The sequence below is a fragment of the Acomys russatus genome, chromosome 16, assembly GCF_903995435.1.
Source record: "Acomys russatus chromosome 16, mAcoRus1.1, whole genome shotgun sequence".
Taxonomy (NCBI): domain Eukaryota; kingdom Metazoa; phylum Chordata; class Mammalia; order Rodentia; family Muridae; genus Acomys; species Acomys russatus.
This window is the reverse complement of record NC_067152.1, coordinates 46614796-46631073: the sequence shown is the minus strand read 5'-3', so window position 1 is coordinate 46631073 and position 16278 is coordinate 46614796. Positions and strand designations below refer to the sequence as shown.

General features: G+C 51.6%; 1 protein-coding gene across 3 annotated transcripts in view; it reads left to right on the top strand.

Moving 5' to 3' along the window:
• The first annotated feature begins 2429 nt into the window (after positions 1–2429).
• Positions 2430–16278, top strand: part of Csnk1d (casein kinase 1 delta) — a 33174-nt gene continuing 19325 nt past the window's right edge. For 2 of the 3 annotated variants that reach the window (XM_051159253.1, XM_051159254.1), the window contains exons 1-2: positions 2432–2734; positions 8964–9074. In XM_051159253.1, coding sequence (XP_051015210.1) covers positions 2659–2734; positions 8964–9074 — 187 coding nt within the window. In that variant the 5' untranslated portion in view covers positions 2432–2658. Of the gene's footprint in view, positions 2735–8963; positions 9075–16278 lie in introns of all 3 variants that reach the window. The other variant, XM_051159252.1, reaches the window with a different exon arrangement.

The following is a 16278-nucleotide window of genomic DNA, read 5'->3' as shown; positions in this document are numbered from 1 at the left end:
TAGGCTTCCATTGTGGTTTGTGGCTAAAGCAGACTTTGGTTGGGCAGGGGTGCCCAGTCTACAACATACAGTATCCAGGTACGAGTTTTGAGGAGGGGAGAGCCTACATCAGCACCCTTGTCGGGAAATGAGGCGAAGAACGGGCAGCCAGGACCCCACAGAGCCTACCCTAGGGCCTCAAGGCAGTGTCTGTACCTTGCTGTCTTGCTTTGGGCTGGCCTGACCTTGTGCCCCACACTGGGCATCTGATCCAAGGACTCATTCTTTTTTTTTTTTTTTTTTTTTTTTTTTTTTTTTTGGTTTTTCGAGACAGAGTTTCTCTGTGTAGCCTTGACTGTCCTGGACTCACTTTGTAGTCTAGGCTGGCCTTGAACTCACAGCGATCCACCTGCCTCTGCCTCCCAAGTGCTGGGATTAAAGGCATGCGCCACCACGCCTGGCTCAAGGACTCATTCCTGAAGCTGATGGTTTACTGAACACTTAGTGTGGGCATCACTTAGGGTCACCAAGAGCTGGGAGGCTAACAAAGCCATTCTCAAGAGAACACAGCATGTCTGCCAGGCACCTGTGCTGGCCTCTGCACAGGCACTGTCCCTGTAGAAGGCCTGATACTTGGGCCCCCTCAAACGAATGTTCAAGCCAGCAGCAGAGCAGAGAGGGCAGAGCGTGAGTGCAGGAGGGACCTGAGGTGCTTCTGAGGGGCAGGTGGTGAGCAGCAGTCACGAGCTCAGCCACTGCAGTCCCTGGCATGCCTGGGGGATGGCTTTGACTTTGGCACACATTTCCTGCGGGTGGCACGTGATGAGAAGCCAGGAACCCCGGCACAGGCCGCTTGTGAGCGACCTTCAAAAGCAAGAGCACGGACCCTGCCTGGGGCCTCTTCCACGCTTTGCCTCCCCTTCACCACCAGGTGCTTTATCAGCTAACTGGGCGTCAGACAGGAGCCAGGCCTTTAATCCCAGCACTCAGGAGGCAGAGGCAGGCTGACTGCTGTGAGTTCAAGGCCAGCCTGGTCTACAGAGTGAGTCCAGGACAGCAAAGACTACACAGAGAAACCCTGTCCGGGGGCCGGGGGTCGGGGGGAAGATGACAGAGAGGAAAGGCACGCAGGACCCTAGGCACACAGCAGCTCGCACCCTCAGATCCTATTCCAGACAGAGCAGGTGCCTCCAGAGGGACCACCACTGGATCAGGCCCAAGGCCGTCGAGAGAGGTTGAGCCAGCTGCCAGGTGTGTGGTGTTTCCAGTTCAGCACTGGGCTTTTCTGATGGGGAAGCTGAGTGCTGTTCATTGTAAGCGGATTCTGTCAGGGAGATGACTGTACTAGTCAAGGCTGGCTCTGATCCTGGACTGAGAAGCTGGGCAGTGGCCTCTGGGTTCAGTTTGCCTTCTGGTGTCTTCTGTCTCCAGCCGCATGTGCAGTGCTCCCCAACATGACTGCCAGCAGGCACTGCAGCGCACCCAAAGGTGGTGGAGCCAGGGGAGACTAGGACAGATGGGAGCTCCATGTTCCCCTGCAGGGCTCCCTGCCCACCAGCCAGGACCCTATCTAAGGTGTCACGGAGCTCCCTACCCTGTGCACAGACAGTGCCCGGGCTCCTCCAAAGGCCTGCCCCAGTGCTCAGAACGGACAGCCAACTCTTGGAAGCTGGCCACCAGCCCGAACTTCAGAATTCATGTTTGCAGTTGCCAGAAGAACATTCAGATCCAACACAGACCAGCTAGAAATGCTGACTTGGTGTCCAGGCGGATGGCCCCGGGGAGACCAGGGTCTGGGGCACGCCTTCTACACAACAACAACATTTAGCCTCCTTCCCCCACTCCTGATGTGCATGAAGCTGCCAGGCAGCAGCAGGCCACAACTGCATGCTTTGCAGCATTCAAAGCCCGGGACTGGCGATTCCTACAACGCAAACTGTCTACCTGTGACCCCAGAGCCAGGCCTGGAGCTCCCTGGCTGCCCTGTTTCCCTATCTGCAAAGGACAGCATTCGAGGCATTTTCCCGGGCTTCTTTTGGTGTGTGTGGTGTGTTTAGAGGCAGCGTCTCTGTGGCTCAGGCTGGTCTCGAACTCACGATCCTCTTGACTCGTCCTCCCAAGGGCTGGGATTACAGGCGTTCCCTACCACGTGTGTGTTTTTAGCTTCCTCGGATTTCTGCGGGAGACAGATGGAAAGGCCAGAGAGGCCAGCCGTGGTCGTCCTGCGGGAGCCACGGCTAGCGGGACTGGGGGAAAACAGGCCAGGAAGCGACTGCGCAACCCACCCGGCGGGCAGGCAGGCAGGCCCCGCCCCCGAGCGCCGTGGCCCCGCCCCTGTGGGTTGCTAGGGGAAGTGACGTCACAGCGCGATGGCGGCGGCTCCTTTAGGCAGCTGAAGGGGGATTTAGGCCCGGAAGATCCGAGTCCATCCGCGGCGGGGAGACGGCGAGCGGGGCCGGCAGGGGCCGGAGCAGCGGCGGCGGCGCTCGGACTGTGCCATCCGCCCCGTATTGAGGCGCTGAGAGCGACGGGGCGACCGGAAAGCGATGGTGAAAGCGGGGCCGTGAGGGGGGCGGAGTCGGACCGGACCCGCAGTAGCGGCAGCAGCGGCGCCGCCTCCCGGAGCGCAGACCCAGGAAGCGGCCGGGCGGGCGGGCAGCAGCGAGCCGCACCGCTGCCATGGAGCTGAGGGTCGGGAACAGGTACCGACTGGGCCGCAAGATCGGCAGCGGCTCCTTCGGAGACATCTATCTCGGTGAGGCCCGGCGCCCCCGGGGCCCTGCGGGGCGGCGGGCGGGCGCGGTCGCCGGCGGGGCCTGCGCGGGGCGGGGGTGGGAGCCCGGGCCCCGGCTCCAACGGCCGGGAGGGGGCCCCGGGCGGAGGCGCGGTGTCCGAGGGCGTGGGGCTCCCCCCCCGCGGCCGCGCCACCCCACCCGCCTGAGGTCACCGCGGTAAACAAAGGCCACGCTCCGCCCCGCCGAGGGTCCGGCGCGGCCCCCGGGGTGTGCGTGCGTGCGTGCGTGCGTGGGGGACAGAACTGTCGGAACAATCGGAACGCGGCGCGGGCGGGTGGGGGTCGGCGCCCGGGCCTGCCCGCCCCCCGCGGCGGCCTCTCCAGCCCGCTGCCCCGGCGCGGACCCTCCCGGCCTGCGCGCTGACTCGGTGGTCGGTGGGGAGGCGTTGGCTGGGCGGAGAAGTGGTGTGAAAGTTGTCGTGGCTCGGGGCCGCTGTCGGGCGGGACTGCGCTGCCCCGGGCCCCGCCGGGGTGGCCGAGCTTGGCGACTTCACAATAAAGGCCACCCCTCCCCCCTTTGCGTCTCTTAGTGGAATTGTAAGTCATTCCAAACCCGACCCGGGCCTGAGAGCTCAGAGCCTTTTCCGGTGGTGCTGGTTGGAGGCTAGCGCTCGCCGCCTTGGCCCCTGTCGGGAAGCAGCAGTGCTTTGGGCCTTGCCTTTCGGGCTTCCTCTGAGGAGGACCTCAGCAGCCGGTGGGGGGGTGAGCAGCTCGTCCCGAGTGTTTGTGGTGCCTGCTTACCACACCGGGTGACCCTGCTGTGTATGTGCCACATCAGCGCCTTTGACCTGTGCTGCTTGCCAGAGTGGTCCGAGGAGTAAAATATACTAAAGGTTTGCCTATTTAAATATTTATAACCAAGTAGTCAGCCAGATGCCTTCTCGGCAGAGTTTGGGAGTCAAAGTGCTGGATAAATTGGAGCTGTTTGGCTTATTTATAGAACAATAGATTTTGGCAGAAGTTTAACCTCAGGATATAGGAGCCATACTGAAAACCAATCCATTAGCCACCCTTTCGTGGGCATCAGAAAATAGGCATTTTGAAACGTTTTGTTCCCTGAGATCTTGCCAAAAGGTTTTGTACTTTCTGAAGATTGACTCTAACAACCAAATTGTGGTATGGTGGTCACATGTCATTCAGAGATGTAAACCTTTCTCCAGGAGAGTGCAAGCGCTGTCTGAGCATGCGGCTCACTCAGTCACATCCCTTAAAAAAAATCATCTCCAGCAGAGCAGTAGGACAGGGAAAGGACTGAGGGCTGAGAGACTGTCCTGACCCAGCACAGACACATCCTGCTCAGGGTCTTCTACAGGGATGTGGGTGACCGGCCTGGGGCAGAGACGGTCACAGCATTTGATCACATGAGCTAACCTTTCCAGAAGGTTCTATTTTGATGAGTCCTCTGTTGTGTTCCAAGTGGACACTGGGATTCTAGGGTTAGAGCCCCTAGCTTACCTGCCTACCATGGTGTGTGGGGTTTTTTGGTGGTTTTGTTTAAGATAGGCTCTCACTGTGTAGCCCTGGCTGGTGGCCTTCTGTCCACCTTGGGGAACTGAAACATGAAGTCAGCGACTTACAGTAAGATTTAGAAAGGCAGGTCCAAGGGAGGTTTGGAGAAGATGACCTGAAGACAATGGGATGGGTTGGCTTATCCATCCCAGCAGGGAGCATGAGTAGCGTTGGGTCCTCATCTTGAAGCCAGTGTGCAAGTGTCACTGAAAACATTTCCTGACCATCCCGCTTTGGTATTCTTCATAAAGCACTCTATTCTTCCAGTGGCGTTCTCCTGGTTTTAGGTTTCTTTCAGAGATATTTTTTGCATAGAAACATATAGAACTGTTTGTGGTCCTAAGTCGTGAAGCCTGTGCTTGTGGCTTCCCTGTGGGCTGCTGTGCGGGACTTGAGTGCTCCGCCAGGTCATCACTCCTGTCTTCTCCAGAACTCCCTCTTGAGAGGGCAGCAGCAGCAGCATGAGTCTCATTTCTGGGTTGCCCACTCTCAGTCTAAGGCTGTCTAAGCTATCAGGTGTCAAGTGTGTCGCTGCCCACACACCTGTAGATGACCCCTGGACAGGATGAGGATTTGCTGATTTAGGCAGCCTCTCCACACGCACGGGCCCTTCCCCGGCATTTGTTGCTCTGGAACTGATGTTTTTGAGGCGTTGGACACCAGTAAAAAAACCCTTTTGCTTTTGCTAGTACTGTGCCTCTTGATAACTTTCCTTTTTCTTTTTAAATTTTATATGAATGGGCATTTTATCTGCCTGCTGTGTGTATGCAGTACCCTTTGGGGCCAAAAGAGGGCGGGATCCTCTGGAACTGGAGTTAGAGACTGTTACTATGTGTCCAGTGCTCTTAACTGCTGAGACATCGCTCTGTTTCCTACTGGATAGCATTTCACACAGAGCTTTTACTGTGGTGTGACTTTGTTGCCAGCCCAGAACAGGGAAGGGCCGGTTGGGTGGCCTAGGTTGGGGTCCAGGTTGTCGGGGGTGATATGGTAGGCTAAGGTCTGTTCAGCTCCACACTGTAAGCCCAGCCTACAAAGTACTAGGTGCACAAGAGGCAGGACAAGCATTACCTACTGTTTTGGCAGCTGCTTTCATCCTCTAGAAGCAAGTGGCTCAGTCTGAGGTTGTGACTGGTAAACTGTAGGTTTCATGCCCACTGTTTTACGTTTGTGCCCTGCCCATTCCATTCCAGTTTCTCTGCACCTCAGCTGCCCACCTCTTGATGGGCAGTGCAGTCAGATTTTATGATGTGCTTAAAATCCCCTGGGATCTAAAACCTTAGTAATATCTTCATCTAATTTTTCTTCTCACAACCTTGAAGGGCTTCTGAACACTGTTGGGCCACGAGAGTGGGTACTTCCAATGTCACTGTGACCTTCAACAGGAAAAATGTCTTTTTAAAAAATTGCGCATGTATGTGTGTTTACATATGAGTGCATGTGTACACAGGAACATGCGTACATGTGGAGGCCAGAAACTGACATCTCTCTCTCTGCTTTATATATATACTTTGGTTGGTTGGTTGGTTGGTTTTTCAAGACAGGGTTTCTCTGTGTTATCTTGGCTGTCCTGGACTCACTTTGTAGACCAGGCTGGCCTTGAACTCACCGAGATCCACCTGCCTCTGCCTCCCAAGTGCTGGGATTAAAGGCGTGCTCCACTTTCTATATTGAGGCAAGGTCTCTCATTTGAAACCAGAACTCCACAGTTTGGCTAGTCTAGCTAACCAGCTTGCTCCAGAGATCCAGTCTGTGCTTTCTGCGTGTGGGGTACAAGTAGGACGGCACAGCCACCTGGCTGCATGGGTGCTGGGAACCCAAACTCTGGTACTCCTGCTTGGGTAGTTAGTGTGTTATCTGCTGAGCTAGACACCAAAGAATTAAATTCACCTGTGTTGGAGGAAAGTCAAGGCTGAAGTCAAAGAGGAACTTGATGTCCAGAAAGATTTCATACAGTTCTGCCGGCTTAGATGACTACCCTTCTGGACAGATCTGAAAGAGACCATAGGGTGGGACCACACTTGACAGGTCTGCTTAGTTATACTACTTTTCGCCCTGTGTTTGAAGTTCCGGGAGGGTCCAGCCTGAGCCTAGCATGCTCAGCATGTTTGAGCCTCAAGTCAGTGCCCAGGTGGTTGGGGGCTCAGGGGGTCACTGGATTTCTCTTTGTTGTTCTGCCCAATATGACTACATTGAATAAATCTCCCTTTTTCCTTTTTTGTTTTGTTTTTTATTTATGAATGCTCTCTCTGCATGTGCACCTGTATGCCAGAAGAGGGCATCAGATCACATTATAGATGGTTGTGAGCCACCATGTGGTTGCTGGGAATTAAACTCAGGACCCCTGGAGGAGCAGCGGTGCTCTTAACGCTGGGCCATCTCTTCAGCCCCCGATAACGTCAGCCTTTGTAGTAGTGCTAAGTTGCTACCAGATTCCTAGTCGTCTTGTGTCTGGACCGACAGCATGCTAGTGGGGCTCAGCCCGTGCAGCCTGCTGGGCGAGGGGACAGAACTACACGGCTACATATCAGTGAGTCTCTCCTCGGCACCTGTAACTTGGAGCTGCTTAGTCTTTTACACAAATGAGGAGGTCTCCGGAGTAGGCCTTTTCCTCTTGTTTGCATATCCTGTGTCCAGATGGCTCTCCTGCTGACTCACTGCAACCCTCTTAATAGGTCCTACAGGCTTCTCCCTCTCCCCTTCCATCCTTTTCTTTTCTTTCTTTTTCCAAGACAGGGTTTCTCTGTGTATCCTTGGCTGTCCTGGACTCTTTGTAAACCAGGCTGGCTTCGAACTCACAGATCTATCTTCCTCTGCCTTCTGAGTAGTGGGATTAAAGGCGTGTGCCACCATTCCCGGCAGCTCTTTTCTTGATACAGTACTTGGCACTGGCTCTATGAAAAGATGTAATTCAGCAGGGCAGTGGTGGCACACACCTTTAATCCCAGCACTCAGGAGGCAGAGGCAGGCGGATCTCTGAGTTCAAGGACAGTCTGGTCTACACAACAAGTTCCAAGGACAGCCAGGGCTATACAGAGAACCCCTGTCTTGAAAAAAAGAAAAGAAAGAAACAGTGTAGTTTACATCATATGCTAGCGTTGTGCTAGTGGTCATTTGTTCCCAAGGCTTAGAGTGTCGCCGTGTTGCAGGGTGGTGGTGAAGGTGTGAGCTACAGGAGGCACAGAAGAGTGAAGCTAGTGGGGGTGGAGAGCACCTCCCTGAAGGCCCTGGTCTGCAGGCTGGCCGGCCCCGGCCTGTCCTGTCCCCGTGGACCTGCCAACTGGCAGTGGTGGTATGCTGTCCCTGCGACTACTGCTTTCGGGTGCTGGGAGTCTCTGACGTAACTGGTGAAGTGAGTCACCATTCATCCTGGCCAGCAAGTTCAGCTCAGAGTCCAGGTCCTTAAAGGAGCTCAGGTCATTTTTCATCTGTAAGTACATTCTAGTCACTTCTTGTGTAAATGGATAGCTTTCGCTCCCTGTAGGCAACAAAATAGGATATATTGCCTCTTATTGCCAGTGTCCCAAAGAGTTTTTGTGGAATAGTAAGTAAAGTTCTTAACCCTGGACTGTTCAATGGCGACTACTGGGTCTGATTGTTCTTGGGGATTTGCGGCATTGGAGGTTGGCTTTGGGCCACATGTTCTGGGAGCAGCGTGTCTGCACGGTTTTGGGTGGTATTAGAGACAGTGTGCTGGTTAGGCTGTCTCTCCGCTTTCCACCCGAGCGACTCATTCACCACTTGTTTCCTCAGCTCCCTGGTCCCTCTTAGTTGACAAGAGAAACTGAGTCACTAAGAGCTGGCCAGGCTGCGCAGTCCACAGCTTGTCTGCCCAACGCATACCGTGCTCATGTGTGGCTGTGTCAGGCTCTGTAGAAAGCCAGGCTGATTTTGTTCAAATAACCACAGTCCTGGAAGTATGGCATTGCTTTCTGCTTAAAAGCAGCCTGTCAGGGCGGAGGGCCTTGTGCAGCAGGCTGTTGTCATTAGGTCCCAAGCAGCTTGGAGTAAAGTATGAAAAGGACCTTTATACAGGGGACTGTCTTTCTGCCTCCAAACTCCTAGGCTCTGGTCATCACAGCGTTTGTCACAAACTAACAAAAACTGTGCACCCTGTTTGTGCTGCAGAGCTGGCCAGGCTTAGGAAGAGAGTCCATTCTGGTCTTTGTCCCCAGTGGGGTGAGGGTGGCCCTTGGCTTTAGTCCTAGCATTTGAGAGACAGAGGTAGGCAGGTCTCTGAGTTCAAGGCCAGCCTGAGCTATAAAGGGGTAAGGATCTCTGCTAGGCCTGTGGTAGGCTGGTTGGGGATGGCTCCTGCAGCTGTGAGGGGATTGTGTCCATTTGAGAGCTGCTCCTGAGAGAGGAGATGTGTGGGTCGATGTCAAGCCTGTCTGCCCTGAGATGTTGAGGAGGGAGAGTAGGGGAGACTTGAGCATACTCCCCATGGCTTGTCCAGCTGTCACAGAGAAACGCCCTGTTACTCTCCCGTGCTGTGCCCTGAGTGTGTAGAAAGAGCGGAGTCTACACCTCCGCTGACTGACTTGTGAGTGCAGTGGGTTCAGGTGAAAGTGGAAGGTGGAATGCCAAATAGATTTTCCTATATATTTTTGGACTAAGGATAGCTTTCTGTGTTGGTCAGCCAGACACAGCAAAATACATGTAATTTTCTTTATTTGCCAAGGTACGGACATTGCTGCAGGAGAAGAAGTTGCCATCAAGCTTGAATGTGTCAAAACCAAACATCCTCAGCTCCACATTGAGAGCAAGATCTACAAAATGATGCAGGGAGGAGGTAAGGTCCATTGGGTTAAACATCTACCATCTCGTGGCTTTCAGATACGGAAGACCTCGCCCAAGAGAAGGCAGCATAATCTTAACAGGTCCTGTTAAGATCTACTGTTCTTAGCTTCCCATTAGATGACAGTGTCGTTGGAATCCGGATTTTGCCTACGTCTGAAAATGAACACGTCCACTGTGGTGGGAAGTGCCCCTGGCGGCGCTGCATGTCACACCATGTGCTTCCTGTTGCTGTCCTCTTCCGGGTCACGTGCAAATCCTCTGTCGCTCCAGTTGCTCTTGGGTGGGAGTTTGAGCGTGACTTCTCTGACCCTCCCAACTAAGTCACTGTTCTCGGTTTTGTACACCGACACTGGAGGGCCTGGGGGGCTGAGGCTAGTGATGAATCAGTCTCACCTCTAGAGGTCTGGGGCCTTCTAAAAGAGTTTGCAGGGGCTCTCACTTGAGGCTTTCAAGACCATGAAGCCACAGCCCCGTCTCCTAGGATAGGGGCCTGCTTGTGATGCTTTGTATCTGAAAAATGGCCATACCTCATGCTCTGAGAGTCTTGTTTTAGCAGAAGCCTCCATGGTGCCATGGTAGTTGGAGTAGGGAGGAGAGCCATCCCCCCTGCAGCCCCCCCTTCCATGACAGAGCCTTTATTGTCATCCAGCAGGAAAAGGGAAACCTTTGGCTTGTTGTTTTGTTGCTCTCCCTCAGCAGAAGCAGTTTGATTGTGCCTCTACTAGAAGCCAATGTTTCTATAACAAAGAGTCTAAGGCAGGAGCTATGTGTCCATTGTGTCCCATCCTGGGTTTTAGAACCAAAGGAGGCATGAGCAGATGAAAACTTCCTGGTGGCCTACGCACATGCCTTCCAAACACAACAGGCCTGCCGTCCATGTGGATTCACAGAGACTGCACCTGGGCCCAAGTAAACCAGATGGCGTCTCAGCCCTGAGAGGGCAGTAGGTCCAGTGACCATCCCTAAGCCAGAAGCCATCACCAGCTGTTAGCCACTCAGAAAGGAAAGATTAGCTTTCTCCAACAGAGCATCTGTGGTATACAAAACAAATCACTCCCACCCATCCCACTTCCCAGACAAGATTTCTCTGTGTGGCCCAGGCTGTCCTGGAACTCACTGTGTAGACCAGGCTGGCCCAGCACAAAGTGACTCGGTCAGTTTAGAGGTTCCCTGTATTTATTTTCCTTTTCTTCTTTTTTTTTTTTCCTTTCAGATCTTTTGCATATGTTTTGTGGCCTCTAGTGTTGTGTTCTTATGGACTTCTGTATGTTTCTCCATCCCTGTATGCTTCATGTGCTCTTTGGCTCTTTTTCCTTCTGTTAGTTTTATCCTATTCAATTTTGTTCAGTTTATTTTTTATCGTGCTTTATTGTCCCAAAGAGAGGATTTGAGCTGAGATGTAATCCTGCACACTTGCCCTTTGCACCGTTGTCAGTAGGACAGCCTTGGTTGGGGGCATTAGGGACTGGGTGCATAGCTTTTGTAACAAGCAGAGTAGAACAAAACGGTGGCAGGCTTGGCCCTCTTAGAGTGTCACCGTTCAAGCTTAGTGCGTCAAGGGCTGTAGTTCTGGGAATGTGCTACCTTAGAGCCTAAAAGGAGAGGCAGCCTGACAGATCAGGGAGGAGTGTAGTGGCCGCACACAGGCTCCAGCACCGCCGCCGCCTGCTGTGGTTACTTTTCTTTGTGCTGGGGAGGATCCTATATATCACTTGCCCTCCCTGGTTGTCATGGTGAACGATGCCCCGCGTGGTACCAGGTGCCTGCTAGTGGATAGCATTGCTCCCTGTTTGGGGCCCTTAATTTTGCCCACATCATTTCTCCAGATTCAGACTCCAGACAAGATTCAGAAATGTTGTTCCTTGGGCTTCAGTTAGGTTTTACTCTTCATGCCCTACGGGTCTCTGTTTTAGGAAACATTCTGTATCCAGGGAAAGAATGCACAGTTTTGACTTTTTTGTTTTTGTTTCTGTTTTTATCTGAGATTAAGTGGAGGTTGGCAGATGCAGGATGGGGGTGGGGAGGATACACTTTGCCCAGAAACCACAAGGTTTCACTCCCTGGCATATGACATCTTGCTATATGTGGGTGAGTGTGGATTGCTTTGCTGCCTTCTGAAAGGAGTAAGCAGCTCTCCGGTTGTCCTGAGCTGAGTAGCTGGCTGCAGCACGAGGCTTACCTGGGAGACTTGTCGGTGCTGGTGGTGTAAGAGGGCCTGACTGAGAGCTGCCGCCAGCTTGGGGTTCTGTGCCGTTCCCGTAGACTGAGTGCTGTGAGCAGCAGCGCAGGAAGCTTTCCATAGGACAGACTGGAGCCTGCGCCTTCAGCCTCAGGATGTGCCGCAGGCACTTCCACCAGGACAGCAGAGGAAAGGTGAAATACTAGAAATAGACTAGAGTTCAGCATTAGTAAAGGTATTGAGTAGTCAGTCGGTTTTTATCAACGCCTGGTGCTGTCAGATAAGACCTGGTAGCTTTCTTAACTGCTTGTTCCAGTTCTAATACGTCCCAAAGTAGATTTAGACCACACCCTCATTCAGTAACTCCTCAGCAGAAAACTTGACTGAGCTCACAGGTGCTTCTGGCAAAGTTAGCTTTGTGGGAGGGAGAATGGGTTTTTGTGATGGGATTTGGGTAGGGAAATAGGCACCGTCATTTTTCTTTCTCTTCTCTTTTCTCCCTTCTCTCTCTCTCTCTCTCTCTCTCTTTTTTTTTTTTTTTTTTTTTTTCTTTCTTTCTTTTCTTTTCTTTCTGCCAGTGTCTATGTTCCCCTGGCTGGACCAGAACTCACTTTGCAGACCAGGCTGGTGATCTTTCTTCCTCTGCCTCCCAAGTGCTCTGATAACCCACTGTGCTTAGCAGTGTTTATCTTCTGTCTTTTGCTTTTTATCAAGATTTCAAAGTCACAGTTTTTCTGCTCTGCCTCTTGAGTGTTAGGGTTAGTGTGGGACACTGTCCCCATTGGGCACATAGTTGGTCATGGGCAGTGGGCACACAGGCAGGTGAGGAAGTCCCCAGTGCTCCAGGAAAGACAGCGCCTGCCTAGTCTCCTTGCTACATCTCCACTGGCCTGTTAACACCCTCTGTTGGCCATGATTTAGGGGCATGGGGTGGTTTTGGAGCTCGGATGAAGCTAGGGCGCTGCCTGGGCTGGATAAGCGCTGCACCACTGCACCACAGTGCCACTGCGCCACAGCACTGCTGCACCACTGCACCACAGTGCCACTGCACCACAGCACTGCTGCACCACTGCACCACAGCGCCACAGCACTGCTGCACCACTGCACCACAGTGCCACTGCACCACAGCACTGCTGCACCACAGTGCCACTGCACCGCTGCACCACAGCGCAACTGCGCCACAGCACTGCTGCACCACTGCACCACAGTGCCACTGCGCCACAGCACTGCTGCACCACTGCACCACAGCGCCACAGCACCGCTGCACCACTGCACCACAGTGCCACTGCACCGCTGCTTTTCTTCCATGTTCTCCCATATGTGATTTGGTTTTCAAAATCTAAGTAACAGTACTTAGAAGTAGTCGCCAGGTTTACTCTTCAAGACTGAATTGCTGGGAATGTAGTGAATTTTCCTATTTGAATTAAATCTGAGTACCCACAATTACATCGAAATGCTTGTCAAATCACAGTGGGAAGCACTTGCCAGTACCTGCATCTTTTAGTGTCTGGCCCCAGTCACTTATTTTGGCATCTTAGACCCCATAAGGGTAAAGTGCCCATAGTCACGACTGTGAGCAGCAGTAGGGGTGGCTCCTTCCCAAGTCATAGCACAGGCAGGACTTGGGGCACAGAGGGAGGTGTTCTTCAAACAGCTGGCAGCACTTTCCAGGCGTGGATCTACTTTGGATTCTGGGTTTTGCTAGTAGGAGATACACTGGAAGGCTCTCTGTCCTGCATCAGCAGGAACCATCTCCTAATTGGCTTTATAGTCACTTTCTTCTTAGTTCACCACTAGTTACTTTCTGGCCATTTGCTGAGAGTAAAGTGCACCACAAATGGCACGCTGTGTCTTTTCCAGCTAGGGATCTGTGGGCTCTGGAGTCCTTTGCAGTGACTGTATTTTATCAAAGCTCCACTGTTATTCCCCATTGAAAGTGCTGCCGTCCATCACACATAACACCAGCTATAAGAACATCAAGAAGCTGTGGGCTGGAGAGGTGGCTCAGTGGTTAGGGACTCTATGAGCTCTTCCCAGAGGTCCTGAGTTCAATTCCCGGTAACCACGCCATGCCCCACAACCATCTACACTGGGATCTGATGCCCTCTTCTGGTGTGCAGGTGTACATGCAGGCAGAGGATTCAGAAGCTATGACACACGTTCCTCCTAAATATCAGTCTGCTGTTATGTAGTGCAGCCATCCTATATGCATTTTGTAACCTTTTGACGATATATCTCTGGGACTTGTTTGCATATGATAGAATGTCCTAGAATACACATAGAAGAAATTACGAGTTTAGTTAGCTTAAAATCAAAACACAATTGTCAGTTGAGTTGGAAGATGGCTCAGTGGGTTAAAGTGCAAGCAGGAAGTAGTTAGTCTGCATTCCCAGCACTCCTATAAATATGAAGGTGAGCTGGGCGTGGTGGCACACGCCTTCAATCCCAGCACTCAAGAGGCAGAAGCAGGTGGATCTCTGTGAGTTCAAGGCCAGCCTGGTCTACAAATCAAGCCTAGGACAGCCAAGGCTACACAGAGAAACCCTGTCTCGGAAAACCCCCCAAAATTAAATTAAATTAAATAAATATGGAAGGTGGAGACAGGAGAATCAAATCACCCAGAAGCTCACAGGCCAGCAGTAGAAACAGACTCTACCCCAAACGAATTCCTAAAATGATGTCTTCTGACACAAACATGTACACACATAAACATACAGATTAAATAAACATTTAAAATATGGCCAGTTTTAACTCACCAACAAAACTAGTTGCAAAATGTAGTTTTAAAATACCATTTAGTGGTAGCAAACACCTTAAATATTATCACAAAATGTAATTTTAAAAATATCATTTGTAGCCATCCTCTGTGAGCTTGATGCCAGCCTGGCCTACAGAGTGAGTTCTAGGATAACCAGGGCTGTTACACAGAGAAACTCTATGTGCAAAGAAAGAAAAGAAAAATCATAGTAGCAAAATAGGAAGTACACGAGGTATTTAGGAGTAAATTCTGAGATATAGGCAGTTACTCTATGGGGACGTTAAAAGGCTTTGCTGGAGGGCGTAAAGGAAGCATCAGTGTTGGCTCGCTCAGTTCTCCCCCAGCCCAGAGACAGGGTTTCTCTGTGTAGCCCTGGCTGTCCTGGGCTCTATGTAGAAAAGGCTGGCCTCAGCTCAGATACACACCTCTCTCTGCCTTCCCCAGTGCTGGGATTAAAGGCGTGTGCTATCATACCCGGCTTCATGGTTGCATTTATTTTATTTACTTATTTATTTTGGTTTTTTGAAACAGCGTTTCTCTGTGTAGCCTTGGCTGTCCTAGACTCACTTTGTAGACCAGCTGGCCTCAAACTCACAGCAATCCACCTGCCTCTGCCTCCTGAGTCATAGTTGCTTTTAATGTTAAGTGAAATTCTGTCAAAATATAACAACCCTCCTTTTCTGTTTGTTTGGTTTGGTTTTTTTGAGGCAGAGTTTGTAGCCCGGCTGTCCTGGAGCTCATTATATAGACGAGGCTGGCCTTGAATGCTGAGATCCACCTGCCTTTGACAGCTGAGATTAAAAGTGTGCATCACTGTTCCTAACTTTTTAAGAACCTGTATGTTTGGGTTTTTGCCTGTATGTATAGGTGTGTTTGTATTTTCCATGAGTGGCTGCTGCCTGCAGAAGTCAGAGAGAGTGTTGGAGCTCCTGGAGCCAGAGTTGTGTACGCGTGGTGGTGAGGCACTGTGTGAGGGCTGGGAGTCAAACCTGTGTCTCTGCAAGAGGAACTAAGTGCTCTTAACTGCTAAACCATCTTCCCAGCACTCTCTACACTGCCTGACAGCCCCTTTTTCCCCCCATAAATATATTTTAATCATATTTTCTTTTTCCCCAACTCCTTCTGGATTCTTCCCACCTTGCTACCAATCCAATGTTATATTTGTTTCATCTGTCTCAACGAAAAATGCAGGAAAGGAAATAAGATAAAAACTAACAAAAAACACACGTGGGGAAGTTTTTTTGTCTTTTTGTTGTTCTCCAATATTCTGAATATGTGCCTGTATTTGGAGGGTGTGGTTGAGGCACCCAGTACTACTCCCTTGGAGAAAACATCCCCTTCCAGGCAGGCAGCAAGTGCAAATGGCTTCTTGGATAGGGGTGGGGCGCTGTGTCCACTTCCCCTTCTCAGTGCCAGGAGAAATAACAGTGCTCACGAAGAAGAGCAGCAGTTGGCTGAAAATTTCACTGCTTGTAGAGCTGGGGCGATTAAAGTTGTGTAGAGCTGGACATGGGCAGGGCCTGCTCCCAAGCCTTTTCAGTATACTTCCCAGTCAGAGGTGCCCAGACAGCTTGCAGGAGCCAGCTCCAGGGCTCAGGCAGACACTTGGAACGTGGGGAACAAAAGAAAATGCCCTTTCTCCCCAGTGGACAGAGTCATGCTGGGAGGATGTGGGAGCACATAGAAAGACAGCAGTGTGTTAATGCATGTTGGAGAGGGAGTCCGCATTACTGCTGGGCTATAGCTGTGTGTTTCTCCACAGAAGAGCCCATCAAGAGCGGTTGTTGCTCGCTGTGTGCAGTTACAGACCTGTGGGCTCCTTGCCCTCTTAGAGAAGGAGCCTTGTGCAGGACAGCTGGGGACAGGGCACGGCTTGTTGGGTGGGTTCCTGTGCGCTAATGCAGTGGTCTCCGTGGTTCTTAGGCCTGGCTTTGTTCTCAGGTGTCTGCCTGCTTCACTTCCTTATTTCTGTGATGGCTTGAGCTGAGCCTGCTGTACAGCGCACTAAAGCTCCTGTTACCTTTGCTCTGCTTCAGCACTTTCTATTGTTGATGTTTGAATTTACTGGGCTTTACAGTGTTTAATCAGTGTGGTGTTTTTCATCTTACACGTTACAGCTTTCAACCTTTGTTAGATTTGGGGTGTTGTGTGTGTGTCTTTAACTCTCCTGATATGGAATTTATTTATACTTAATACGTCTTTTTCTCTTGCAACACTGTGTGTTTTGATCTGGATCCCTCTCGTGCTAGGCAGCCGCTC